Source organism: Rhodofomes roseus, assembly GCF_022264815.1.
Source record: "Rhodofomes roseus strain CIRM-BRFM 1785 chromosome Unknown C8Q71scaffold_14, whole genome shotgun sequence".
NCBI classification, from domain to species: domain Eukaryota; kingdom Fungi; phylum Basidiomycota; class Agaricomycetes; order Polyporales; family Fomitopsidaceae; genus Rhodofomes; species Rhodofomes roseus.
The window spans coordinates 96,106-108,649 of NW_025952970.1; the positions used below are offsets into that span (position 1 = coordinate 96,106).

At 57.9% G+C, this 12,544-nt stretch overlaps 5 protein-coding genes across 5 annotated transcripts; 4 read left to right on the top strand and 1 right to left on the bottom strand.

The window, feature by feature from the left end:
• The first annotated feature begins 1 nt into the window (after position 1).
• Positions 2-2,879, top strand: C8Q71DRAFT_122957 (WD40 repeat-like protein). Its single transcript, XM_047916404.1, has 7 exons — positions 2-368; positions 419-569; positions 624-650; positions 702-822; positions 871-974; positions 1,023-2,346; positions 2,399-2,879. The coding sequence occupies exons 1-7, from the start codon at positions 207-209 to the stop codon at positions 2,790-2,792; spliced, it is 2,283 nt and encodes a 760-aa protein (XP_047777239.1). The 5' UTR covers positions 2-206; the 3' UTR covers positions 2,793-2,879.
• Positions 2,880-2,978: 99 nt separating this feature from the next.
• Positions 2,979-4,562, bottom strand: C8Q71DRAFT_122954 (eukaryotic translation initiation factor 2 beta). Its single transcript, XM_047916403.1, has 4 exons — positions 4,114-4,562; positions 3,748-4,062; positions 3,404-3,695; positions 2,979-3,348 (listed from the first exon to the last, which is right to left on the bottom strand). Exons 1-4 carry the CDS (start codon positions 4,420-4,422, stop codon positions 3,179-3,181), a joined length of 1,086 nt encoding a protein of 361 aa, XP_047777240.1. The 5' UTR covers positions 4,423-4,562; the 3' UTR covers positions 2,979-3,178.
• Position 4,563: 1 nt separating this feature from the next.
• C8Q71DRAFT_766232 (ATP synthase F1 gamma) lies at positions 4,564-6,048 on the top strand. Its single transcript, XM_047924182.1, has 6 exons — positions 4,564-4,797; positions 4,988-5,072; positions 5,127-5,537; positions 5,591-5,708; positions 5,760-5,878; positions 5,929-6,048. Exons 1-6 carry the CDS (start codon positions 4,657-4,659, stop codon positions 5,943-5,945), a joined length of 891 nt encoding a protein of 296 aa, XP_047777241.1. The 5' UTR covers positions 4,564-4,656; the 3' UTR covers positions 5,946-6,048.
• Positions 6,049-6,501: 453 nt separating this feature from the next.
• On the top strand, positions 6,502-7,776 carry C8Q71DRAFT_766235 (TB2/DP1, HVA22 family-domain-containing protein). Its single transcript, XM_047924183.1, has 3 exons — positions 6,502-6,608; positions 6,670-6,825; positions 6,877-7,776. Exons 1-3 carry the CDS (start codon positions 6,577-6,579, stop codon positions 7,607-7,609), a joined length of 921 nt encoding a protein of 306 aa, XP_047777242.1. The 5' UTR covers positions 6,502-6,576; the 3' UTR covers positions 7,610-7,776.
• A 2,452-nt stretch (positions 7,777-10,228) lies between these two features.
• Positions 10,229-11,778, top strand: C8Q71DRAFT_766237 (ferritin-like domain-containing protein). Its single transcript, XM_047924184.1, has 5 exons — positions 10,229-10,579; positions 10,640-10,859; positions 10,919-11,039; positions 11,097-11,217; positions 11,273-11,778. The coding sequence occupies exons 1-5, from the start codon at positions 10,489-10,491 to the stop codon at positions 11,626-11,628; spliced, it is 909 nt and encodes a 302-aa protein (XP_047777243.1). The 5' UTR covers positions 10,229-10,488; the 3' UTR covers positions 11,629-11,778.
• Positions 11,779-12,544: the final 766 nt, after the last annotated feature.

Genomic DNA, 12,544 nt, shown 5'->3' on the forward strand with positions numbered 1-12,544 from the left:
ACTCATCTCGTCCGTTCGCACTGCTCGCGTTCAACTGCAAGGAGTCTCAGTATTTGAGCCTATCAGTGGCAGCTGACTACATGGCCTTCCATATTCGGAATACATCAATACCTTGATCGTTACGCGCGCGTCGAGTGGCACACCCGTACTTACACGAGACCATTGTCTTTCCAGAGCATGAACTAGCACCCTCACCATCTCACAGAATGCGCGTACGAACATTAGAGATTCGCTGGCACGACAGCAAGCCCATATCTACGTGCGACTTCCAGCCGGTCTCGTTCAAGAAGGCGCGCCCGGCGGACGACAAGCACTTCGTGACCCAATACTACAGACTCGCTACCGGCGGCGAGGACAACCATGTCAGAGTGAGTGTACGCGTCAATCTACACGAGAAGCTCACTGACACGTTTACAAGTTGTGGATGGTGCACCCGAACATACTGCCCGAGTCCGTGGTGGCAGCGTCTGGCTCAGAGGGCGCGACGCCACGGCCGCCCCGCGTCGAGTACCTTGCCACCCTAAGCAGGCATTCTGCACCGGTGAATGTTGTACGATGGAGCCCGAATGGTGAGTACTCTACGCGAAATACACGCGTCACACGCCCCTAATGCCCGATAACAGGGGAACTCATTGCATCAGCTGGGGACGGTACGTTGCACAATGAATGGTACATTGCGACGCGCTAATTTCCTTGTTCAGACGGTATGATCATCATTTGGTCGCCAACGACAAGTCCGCATGCCAATGCATTCGGAAGCGACCTCACACCCGATGAACTGCAGTATGAGAAGGAGCACTGGAAGCCACGGACAACTTTCCGGTGAGTTGCCCCTCATACCGCGCAGCACTGGTGCTGAGCCCGCCCTAGATGCACAACCATGCAAGTATACGATCTCGCGTGGAGTCCCACGGGCGACTACATCGTGGCCGGCAGCACAGACAATTGTGCGCGGATCTTCTCTACGAGCGATGGTGAGTGGGCACATTGTGAGGCGTATCAACATGATTGATGTCCTCTAGGTAAATGCCTGCAAGAAATCGCGGAACACAGCCACTACGTGCAAGGTGTTGCTTGGGATCCATTGAACGAGTTCTTCGCGACGCAGAGCAGCGACCGCTCTATGCACATCTACAGCGTCTCGACCAAAGACGATGGCCTCGACATCCACGCCGTCGGCAAGAACTCGCGTATGCCGCATCGTCACCGCCGTACACCGAGCTCACGCAGCCGCCCACCGACGTTCAGACGCGAATCGACGACAGTGAGCGAGACAGAGTCCGTTATCACCAGCGCCAGCGAGCAACTGCGGGAAGAGGCAGTCGCGTCCGGCTCGAATAGCCAGCACCATGGCGGGGCACTTCTGACGCCCACAGCGTCAGTGCCGAGTACGCCCGCAAGCATGTTCCCGCCGCCACCGATGGATTACACGCCGTCGCGGAGGTCGTCGTTCAGCAGCACCAGTGCAGCGCATTCACCGGCCACACACTCGCGCTACGGGCGCTCACCCTCGCCTATGCCTGCACTTCCTGCTATCCGACCTCAGGCGTCTGCCAGCTGGGCGTCGGTGAAACTCTACGGCGACGAGAGCTACACCAACTTCTTCCGACGGCTTGGGTTTAGCCCGGATGGTGGGCTGCTGCTCACTCCTGCTGGGCAGTTCGAGGACCCATCAGTTCAGCCGAGCTCGTCCAAGAGCGAGCAGCCGGCGCGAGGGCGCAAGGGCAATCCGTCACCGGGATCTAGCGACACCAAGGAGACGGCAACTTCGTCCGTGTACATCTACTCTCGTGCCAACTTTGCTCGCCCGCCCATTGCCCGTCTGCCCGGCTTCAAGAAGGCGAGCGTCGCAGTGCGCTTCTCGCCGCTTCTCTACGAGCTACGGCCCGGCGTGTCCTCAGGTGAGCAGAGCGAGCCTCCGACGGTGACTATCGAAAAGGGTAAGGAGGTGCAAGTAACCATCGATGTCGCCCCAACACCCTCCTCGTCAACGTTCCTCTCTACACCTGCTCCTTCGTCACCATTGAAGCATTCACCGTCGAGCGGCTCGATCGCCCAACCCGCGCCACGCATTGCGATCCCGACGGGCCCACCAAGTATGATGATGCCGTCTCCCGCCCTCTCGGCGACGGACTCGTTGAGGCTACCGACACCCATGACGTCGCGCGGAGGTACCCCAGCGATCCCGCCCACGCCCACGCCAATGGCCTCGATGTTCTCCCTACCGTATCGGATGCTATATGCCGTCGCAACGATGGACACTGTGGCGATCTACGATACCCAACAGTCCGGCCCTGTCTGCCTGCTATCGAAGCTGCACTACGACGAGTTCACGGACATGACATGGTATGTGCTTTCGCGATTAATGTTGGGAATTTCGATCCTGATGCTTGGTCAGGTCATCCGACGGTCAATGCCTGATGTTGTCGTCGCGCGACGGCTACTGTACTGTTGTCGTCTTCGACGAGATCCTGCCGGTTCACCACACGCAGCAGCAGACCTTGCAGCTCCAGTCCATCGCGCACCACCATTCTCTCCCGCTCACAAACTCGACGGCAGCAACGCCCCTCTCGACGCCGTCGCGTGCATCTGCGAATCTGCCTGCGGCGTCCCCCGCGGTGGGCAGCAAACGCAAGGCAGAAGGCGAACCACCGCTGACACCCGCACCGAGCGTAGACGAGAGCGTGCTGGGGACGCGCGAGCCGAGCGAGACTCCTCGCGAGGAGGCGCAGGAGCCGCCCAAGAAAAAGCGGCGTGCCGCGCTCACTCGCATCGGTGATGTTGGTTCATGAGCCAAACACCTTCGCTGATCACCGCCTTGCCTGTTCCTGTTGCGTTATATGTCTGTCATCTATCCTGTGTCATTCGTCCACTGTCCGTCCCTCGATGTGTCCTGTCCTGTCCCGTACGTCTCTTGCAGCTTGTTCCCTACTACAGTGTCCAGTAAGTATCAGTGTCCGACCACCTTAATGACCCCCGCACTCTATAGTAGCCTTGTATATGTATGCCAAGAATGTTTGTGTTGGAATGACTGCGGCGCACGTCCAGCGTTCTCTCCATGTGTAGCAATCGTTGCTCGTCAATGACAGGTAGTATACAGTGGCGGTGTGCAATGAAATGCAATGAGTACATATGCGCGAGGCACGATAGGCTACAGCATCCTCCCAGACCTGACCAATCAGCCGGTCTTGTTTTTGCTTCTCCTCCCGACTTGCGCCTGGAAACCGGTCTTGATAGTGGCGACGGAACGCCGTGACCCGCAAGACTCGCACGACATGAAGAATATACGGTTCTCCTTGCTGAGAAGGGTGTCGGGCGACTTGCACGTCTTGCACGTGACGTACTCGACTAGAGATAGTGAATGAACATCGTAGCAACACATACGTGAGGGGGCAAGGCGTACCAATATACCGACGGAGAACGTGTTCGATTTGCTTCTGCTGGAAGCGACCCTTGATAACCAACCGACCGGAACCGTCCACCGAACCGGTGGTACCCATTTCCGCGAACATGTATTGGATGACATGCTCTGGCTGCCTGTGCATACGCTTGCATATGTCGGAGACGTTGGCGAAGATAGTCTTCTTGTTGCCTTCACGGAGCATTTGCGGGGGCGCGATGGTATAACGCTTAACCGTAGAGTTGAGCAGGGCTGGATTGATTGCATGCAGTTGAGCGTAGAATCGTTGGAGGAGCTGCGATGACACTTCAGCATCAGGAATTTGCGAAGTGCGAGGCATCACTTACCTCTTGATATGTGTAGTCGCGATCGCTGCTGAGCCATGGCTCATTGCCTGCGTCCGTGCTGACGACACCCTCGTTCCGCGCGAACGGGTCATCGCCGAGCTCCGCCTCGTCGACCTCAGCAACAAGCTCCTCCCCGCCTTCTTCCTCATCGGCATCCTTCGCCTTTGCCTGGTGCAACTCCTTCTCGAATGCCTCCATGTCCAGAGCAGCTTTCTTCTTCGAGGATTTCTTCTTCTTCTTGAGATCGGAGAAGTCAAGATCCTCGGTCGCAGCTGGGACGGTCGTGGGCGTCGAGGTGCCTGAGTTGTCCTCCGGCTGAGCACACTGTCAGCTTTGTGGCTTCAGCTAGAAGCACGGTAAGCATACCAAGTCCATAGGAATATCCTTCTTCTTTTTCTTCTTCTTCAGATCACCGAACATCGCCTTGAGGTCCTCATCCTCTTTCTTCTCCTCAACACCGTCCTCCGCATCCACATCCCCATTCTGTTTCATCTGCTCATGCATCGTCTTCGGCCCCAAATCCACCGCCTCGCCATTGGTCGTCGTATCCTCGATCGTCGCGGGTGCAGGTGTGGTAGGATCGGCTTCAGCACCGAGCGGGTCCTCTGAGAACGCGACGGTCTTCTTCTTGCGCTTCTTCAGCGCCGGGTCAAACAAAGGCTCTTCGGATGCCATATTCACGAAGCTCTGGTGTGGAGGGGACGACGGCCAAGTATGTGCGGACACTGTCTGTAGCGATGAGCTCGAGTCAAGGCAGCGCGACAAGCGCCCAGATTAACCGGCAGGCGATTCGGACTCCGCGTGCTCATTTTCCCACGAGGTTCCGCGCTGGCCCGCTGTCGGTCGCGGCCGACGTTGCACTCGTCCTCTTGCTCGTCCTCCACCACTTTCATTCTGTCGTCGACCGCCATGCTCGCCCGGAGCACGCTTCGTCTGGCTGCCCAGCCTCCAGCGCTGGGTGCCGCCCCCGCTGGTGCGCGTAACATGGCGACCCTCCGCGAGATTGAGCTGCGTCTCAAGTCTGTGCGGAATATTGAGAAGATCACCAAGGTGAGCTTTCGTTCGACCTTTGGCCTTTAACGAGAGGGCAGACTACGACGGGGCCGGCAAGGACCCAAAGTTGCTGAGAGTGAGGCTTGACTTGCTCCCAGGCAAGAATTGACCTCCCGAGTCGGGCATGGCTTATTCCAGTCGAACGGTAGATCACGACCTCAGCTAATACTGAACTTTTGCGTGTCAGTCCATGAAAATGATTGCCTCCACAAAACTCAACAAGGCACAGCGCGCCATGCAGGCAGGCAAGCAGTATGGTGTCGCAAACTCGGGTCTGTAGATTTCCGGAAATACTACCGCACTACTGACCTTGAAATGTCCTACAGAGGTCTTCCAGCACGCACCGGCAGAAGATCCCGCCAAGCGCAAACTCTTCATCGTCATCTCCTCTGACAAGGGTCTCTGCGGTGGTATCCACTCCTCCGTGACGAAGGCCACACGCCGCATCTTTGCCGACACGGAGAGCAGCGTAGAGTCGGACTCGCCCATCATGGTCATCGGTGACAAGTCGAAGGCGCAGCTCTCCCGTGCGCTCGGCAAGAACCTCGTCATGAGCTTCAACCAAATCGGTCGTGACATCCCTACATTCGCGGATGCGGCGGGCGTCGCGGATTTGATCATCAAGTCGGATGTCAAGTACGACAGCATCGCGATCGTCTACAACAAGTTCGTGTCTGCTATCTCGTATGAGTCCGCCGTCATGGAGGTCGAGACCGAGGAGGCGTTGAAGAACTCTCGTATGTGACTTTCCCTGCTGCAGTATGAGGCATTGTGATGACATGCGTTACAGCCGGCTTCAAGGCCTACGAGATGGAGGAGGAGGTCACCAAGGACCTCGCTGAGTTCGCGCTCGCCAACGCGGTCTACGCTGCTCTTGTGGAGGGCCACGCGTGCGAGCAGAGCGCTCGGTATGTTTGTCTCAGGTTGTACTTGGTTCGCCCCGGCTGACGGCTGTACAGTCGCAACGCCATGGACAACGCTTCGAAGAACGCGTCGGACATGATCGGCAAGCTCCAGATGCAGTACAACCGTGGTCGCCAGGCCTCCATCACGAACGAGCTCGTCGACATTATCACTGGTAAGTACTGGTCGCCTCCTACCGTCCAGCTGGAGCTCAACGTTCTCCAGGTGCCAGTGCGCTCTGAGTGTGGCTGCTGGCCGTGCGCGTGCGATAGAATAGTGGAAGTCTGTGTTCATGTCCTGTACCTACGGGTTGCATATGAACCGTCACATCTAATTGCTTTGAAAGTCCCGGTTCCCTGATTCCCTCCCTCAAGCGGAGATATATATTACGGTCAGTTGAGCACTTGCTTCAAAGATACACGAAAGCAATTGCAACATGATAACGTCGGTTGTCATCATGTCTTCGAGCTTCGAGTAGCTGCATGACACGGACAGGTTGTGGCTTATGTAGGACGGCTGAGTCCGTGAGCTTGAACACGGTCATTCCGGAGTGCGCGTGGTCAATGTAGCATGAGGGGAAGTCGTGGATCCGTTCATCAGTCTAGATAGAAAGAGGATAGAAGCCCTGTCCATCTCGATAAGAAGAGTCGATAGTATCTGTTGTAAGGCGTTGCTTACCCGATAAGCGAAGAGTGTATGGTCGGCGTTACGATCGGTACTAGGGTGATTACAATCCGTACAATCGATCGTTACCGTGTGGCGAGCAGGCGGCCCGGCGTCTGCTAAATGAAGGCTGCAGGCAGGATGTAGCTCCTCCGCAACTCCTCATATACGCTCACCTCCTGGGCCAGCTAGTTGTCAACTGTCCCGGTCATGTTGCTCTACTTTCTCTTCAGAGTGGTTAGGTGCGCGCAGTTCGAATGTCGACAATATGGGAAGCTAAGCCCGAATGATTACGCATCGCAGTGCCACAACCGCTTTCCTCTATCCCGGGTACGCATCGTACAAGGTGCTCTCCCAGCGGCCTGCCTCGGAGGAGGAACTGGAGAGATGGTTGATGTACTGGAGTGTCCTCGGTTGCATCGTCGCCGTAGAGTACGTCGCCGAGTGGCTCGTCTCCTGGTAAGTCCGCTTCTGTCCACCCCGCCGTCCGTACACCGACCCTCTCCTCAGGCTTCCTTTCTACTACACCATCAAGACCCTCTTCCTGCTATATCTTGCCCTCCCGCAGACACACGGCGCGAGCTACCTCTACACCGCGCACCTCCGACCATTCTTCGCCGCGCACGAGCATGAGATCGATTCCGCGCTCGCGCAGCTCAAGACGTTCATCTACGCGTCCCTCCAACGCTTCCTCCGCGCAGCCTGGGAGCACGTCTCCGGAACGCTGCGCCAGATGAACGTCCCCGTCGCGGGCCCTGGGTCTGGCGTCGGCTCCGGGACGGGTACAGGGGACGCGCAGGCGGGTGCAGGACCGCGGCCGTCACTCGGAGATCCCGTGTCTGGTCCTGCCCAGCTCGTCTCGGGCCTGTGGGGTACGTACGGCCCCAGTGTCCTGGCCTCTGGCGCCGCGCTCCTTCGCCAGGCGCAGGCTTCCGCGACCCAGGCCGCCACTACCAGCGCGGGTGGGCACGCACGGCGCGACGAGCTCGCGTCCGAGGCGCAGCCGTATGACCTCTCCGATCCGAGCGTGCCGGTGCCCGAGGCGAACAACCCCTCGCGGTCGTCGTCCTCGGGATCGCTCCGGCAGCGCGGGGACAGCAACGGGCGCTCGAACTTCGAGGAGGTCGAGGTCCCGAGCGACATGGAGGGCGAGGGCGATGGCCACCCCGTACCTGTGCAGAGGCGGTCGAGCTGGTTTGGGTGGGGATCGGCGGACGGGTACGAGCGTGTTAAGAGTCAGTGAAGCGGCCCGCGGCAAAGGTCCGTCTGCGTGTTTAGATCATTGGCGTGTACTATATAACGGCGAACTCACATCACGGATACTGAATGTGTAATATTATGGCACAGATTTGTATTTATTGTCCCTGATACCACTGTCTCTGCGACAATGTCTGAGTAGACGTGCGGTGCAAGTGGCGAGGTCTTTGTCCAAGCACTGAAGCTGGCATCGCGTGACGATGTCATTGAGAGTGTTGCCGTGTTCGAGTTCCACTGGGGTCAACGCGATCAAGAACGCAAGGTATGATGATTCTGAAAACGGGTGAACTACAGTGCAATGTACTGTATGAACATCCTGACTTGCGCAACCTCCAGATACGTTCTGCTCGTCCTCTCCCCCATGTCATGGCGTCCTATCCGGGGTTCTCGGGGATGTCGTCTCGCATTCAATTGGCGGAGCTTGCCCGCTGATGTGGATTTGAGTTCAGAAGATCGGGTGCGTTGGAGTGCGTTGGTCACTGTCGGTGTTATTCGTGGCCCAGAAGGAAGCTGTGCATAGGTCGCCTACAGTGCCTGCGATGTCTGCGAATGTCAGACAAGGATCAGTAGCGCTGTGCGGGAAGCATTTTATTGCACATACGAAACCTGTTTTTCCGACTCTTTCGTTAGACCACCGGGCGCACAGGCGGTCCATCACTACAAGTGGAGTTTGTCGTGGGCCTGCCAGTGTGATTGTGACTCCGCGTCGCTGTCGGGTTGACGGACTGGGTTTCACAACAGACTTCCACTCACTATTCCCGGATATTATCTTGTGACCTCGATGGCCTGAGTGACATTGCCAAAATGAGCCCTTGATCTCGAGAACAGGAATCGACATTCATACTCGATGGCCGCCGTGACTGACCGTCTGACGCTATACATGACGCTCTGGAGTTGCTTGTTAAAGCTGCCCAGTGAATAGAACTGAACTCACACGCTGTCTCGCTGGCCATCCAACTTCGACTGTCAGGGGCTAAGTATGCCAGCTACGGCTGTCGCTACTTACATGATGTCGAACCGAGAGCCTCAGGCTGTCACGGATCGCGAGCGAGTCTGCCAATGCCAGGATGTTGGTGGTGGTGGCTACTATTCGTTCTCTATAGCAGAGTCACATTGGTACATAGCCTTGCTCGGAGACCGGCGGGCTCTGCGGTCGCATCGACATTGGATCGCACAGAGGGGTCCTGAGGCCGCGAACCTCTCGATGGTCGGGTCGTTGCCGGCGGGAGAGCGTCCTGCGCAGTCGCGTCTGTATGTACCACGTAGGCCCGGACGTCGTGTAAGCTGAATGACATCTGTGGATTTCCCTTGTTCGAGGTCATTCGCCTCCGACTCGTACCCCATTTACATAGTGCAGCGAGCGGGGCTGAGGACTCGTCACGTCACTGGGATCAATGATCATAAGAGGATCTTGCGCAGTCCATCCGCACATTGCTACCGTAACGCGAGCTGCGGCGTGCGGTGTGCGACATGGTCCTCGTGTTCTGCGGGGATGCGCGGTGTTTCTCGGCGAAGTGTGGTGGCTTTGTGACTGTGATGCGTCCTTTGGCTGCAGCAGGTGGGCACACAGACCGACTCGTGACCCGCAGTTCAGTGTTCCTGGTTGCATCTTGTGTTCTCCTCGACCGCATGAACTCGAGTTCAGAGAGATCATCCCATCTCGAAAGCAGCCTCGCGCACCTAGTATTGATCAGGAGGTAAAGGAATTATCAGATAAGATGAACATTGAGATGGGACGACTCTCACGCTCATCATGCTAACGACGTCATGCGCGCCCGACGCCCTACCCTCGCTGGTTCGACCTCAGAATGCGTGCGAACGGTTTCGAGTTCTTCACGTAACGTTGCCTCGACGCTGGACGTTTGCACCAAACGCAGCCTACCAAAATCCCACAGATTGACGGGCTGACGGGAGCAGCGGGGACATACGCACGCTAACGAACCAACTGCCATGCCACTGGCACTTCAACGACGCCGGCAGCCACCGAATTGCCCGCATTACTGAACATCCTCGGCTGTGGTACGACGGCGCGCAGGCCACTGGTCACCGGTCACCGGGGCCTGCAATGCTGACTGGCGCCGCTCTTCGCGATGCCTTGGTATGCCTTCTTCACAACGTCACGCACAAACTGGGGAAGGGGGGCCCTTTGAGGAGAACGAGGCCCTGGGGTGCCAGTACTCCAGTGGTATGGACAGAGGCCGCCAGTGACATGGCGGCGCGGAGGAGGAAGCATGGACCGACCAATACCGAGAAAGAGAAGGCGAGAAGGCGCAGAGACGCACAGCGGTAATTGGCTCCCCGCTCGCACGTCTTCTCCCGTCCATCCCTACGGCCGCCGTCAACCTGCGAGCAGAGCCATAAGCAGTAAATCAGGCTCTGCGAACTGCGCGCAGATAGGCGTGCAGCAGAGGCGATGCGTCCTACCCGCGCAAACACGCAGGATGGCCTCCAAGTTCCCGGTGCACGGCAATAGTGACGCAACTGGGGTCCGTATGCAGTGGGAGCACCCCCGGCGGACGCGTTTCACTGGCTGGCATCTGAGCGCGTCCCAAGGGCTGATGACGGCAAATGGGATTCCGATGACTGGCACGGTCACGCTTCCAGTAAGCTTCAGCCTGCGCCTGCACGTTCGACCTTCGGCTGAGCTTCTGCTCGCGCGCCTCGCCTCCGGCTTCGAGCAGGATCAGGTCATCCAATATCCTGGGGCCTGTCAGTGCCCTGACAGTGATAGATCCGCCCCGTCGCGAAGATCGTGCGCGTGCATATAAAGCGAGCACGGTGCGCGTCGAAGGGCTCCTCGAGTCTCGCTTCGGTGGCTCTCTAGGACACTAGTAATTTGACGGCCCTTCCCCGCGGACGACCACCATGTTGTTCTCCACCGTCCTCATCGCGCTGTCCTCTGTGTGGCTCGCCGCCGCCGCGCCCGCCCGTCGCAGCACGCCCGCCGCCGTGACAGGTACGTCCTTCGCTATGCACAGAGTATTCGCTTCCCAGTTGGTAACCTCGCGCCCGGTAGACACGAGCATCATGCAATATGCGCTCACCCTAGAGCACATCGAGCATGCCTTCTACGTGCAGGGCCTTGAGCAGTACGACGCGCAGGCGTTCGCCGACGCAGGGTACGAGCCATGGGTCCGCGGGCGCTTCGCACAGATCAGGGAGCACGAGCGGACGCACGTCGACTTCTTGCGTGGCCAGCTGGGCGAGAACGCCCCTGAGCCGTGCAACTATTCTTAGTGAGCTGCTATGTTGTTCGCCTGTGGGTGGTGGTTGACATCATCGGGTTGTGATATAGCCCGTACACGGACATCCCGTCGTGGGTGTCGCTGTCGCAGACACTCGAGGAAGTCGGCGCTGCGGCGTACATGGGCGCTGCCCTCTTCGTCCACAGCCAAGATGTACTGTCGGCGTCCTTGGTGCGTTTTCTTCGCGTGTCTGACCGAGCCGTCGAGATTGATGATTGGCGTCATCAGGCTATTTCGCACATCGAGGCGCGCCAGGCCGGTTGGGTCAGCTCCGCAATCCGGAATAAGCAACCTTGGGACGGCGACTTCGAGACCCCTCTCTACTTCAGCGGCATTTGGTCCCTTGCGGGTGAGCTCCCCGCGCCTTTACACCGGCTATATGCGTGCTGACCGAGATCCTACAGTCGGCTTCATCACCTCCTGCCCGCAGACGAACCCGGACCTGCCAGTGCAGAGCTTCCCCGCGCTGACGGTGACGCCCGCATCGCCGGTGATGGGCGAGAACATCACCGTCTCGTACAACAGCACGGTACAGGCGACGGACGATTGCCCAACGTACATGGCGTGGCACCACAACATGACCACGACGTTCACGGTCATCCACGAGGGCGGCGTGACAACTGTGCCGGACGGCCTGCGCGGGACGGTGTTCGCGGGGGTGGTGAAGAACACCACGACGACCACGAGCGATGCGACGATGTTGAGTGGGCTGGCGGCGTTGTCGTTCCCGTATGGCTCGTATGCGATCGTGGGCGCGTAGGACGCTGTATGCCGTAGTGTCTATTTTGGTAAACCTACGAGTGGACAAACGGTTTGAACGTACCATAGTGACCAAGTTTTGATGTAAGGACTTCCTCATCGACTTAATCCGTCCTTCGAATTGAATTTGCGACGAAGTGACATACCCCCAGGATCATGATGCAGAGCGTCTCAGTGCACGGTGCCACAGACGCGTCGCGCACGTGCCAATGAACGACGCCTCCTCCCGAAACGCGCCGCAGCGGCCAGTCCTTACTTATAACTGACAATTCACTGACATTTGCTCAGTACATATGACTTGCTCGCAGAACGTGTACAACGCTGCTCGACGACGACGACGACGACAGAGAACATGCATACCGAAGCTGCTAACTGAATGAATTACTTGAACATGCTGCAAATCGGAGGTCTCTCAGATACGACGCCGCAACTGGTTCTGTCCGACGGGCCCAAGGCCGCCCGGGATCCTCTCCTGCGTACTTTGCACCGCCCTTCTCGCTTCGAGTCGATGCGGAGTAGCGTGCTCCGTGTGTCTGTGGTCGCGCTCTACGTCGTCGGCATTGGACTCGACCACCGGACTATGGTTCATTGTGTCTCGTTCCTTTCTGCGCACCGACTGCGACGTGGATGGCGCCTGGCGAACGAAGCGGGCGTATGACCGACCGGTACGTGGCTGGAGTCCATTGCTTCTCGATCAATCTTATACAATGCTACAGAATTATACAATGCTACAGGCTTATACAATGCTACAGGCTTATACAATGCTACAGGCCGAGTGATGCGCTGAACGCGGATACACAACGCACCACATGAATATACATCAGTTGCATCCACGGAGACAGGAAGTACGCCGCTCGCGCGACGCGTAACCGATCACAGACGACTGGCCAGTCGCGTCTAACAATCGACCTGGCTGT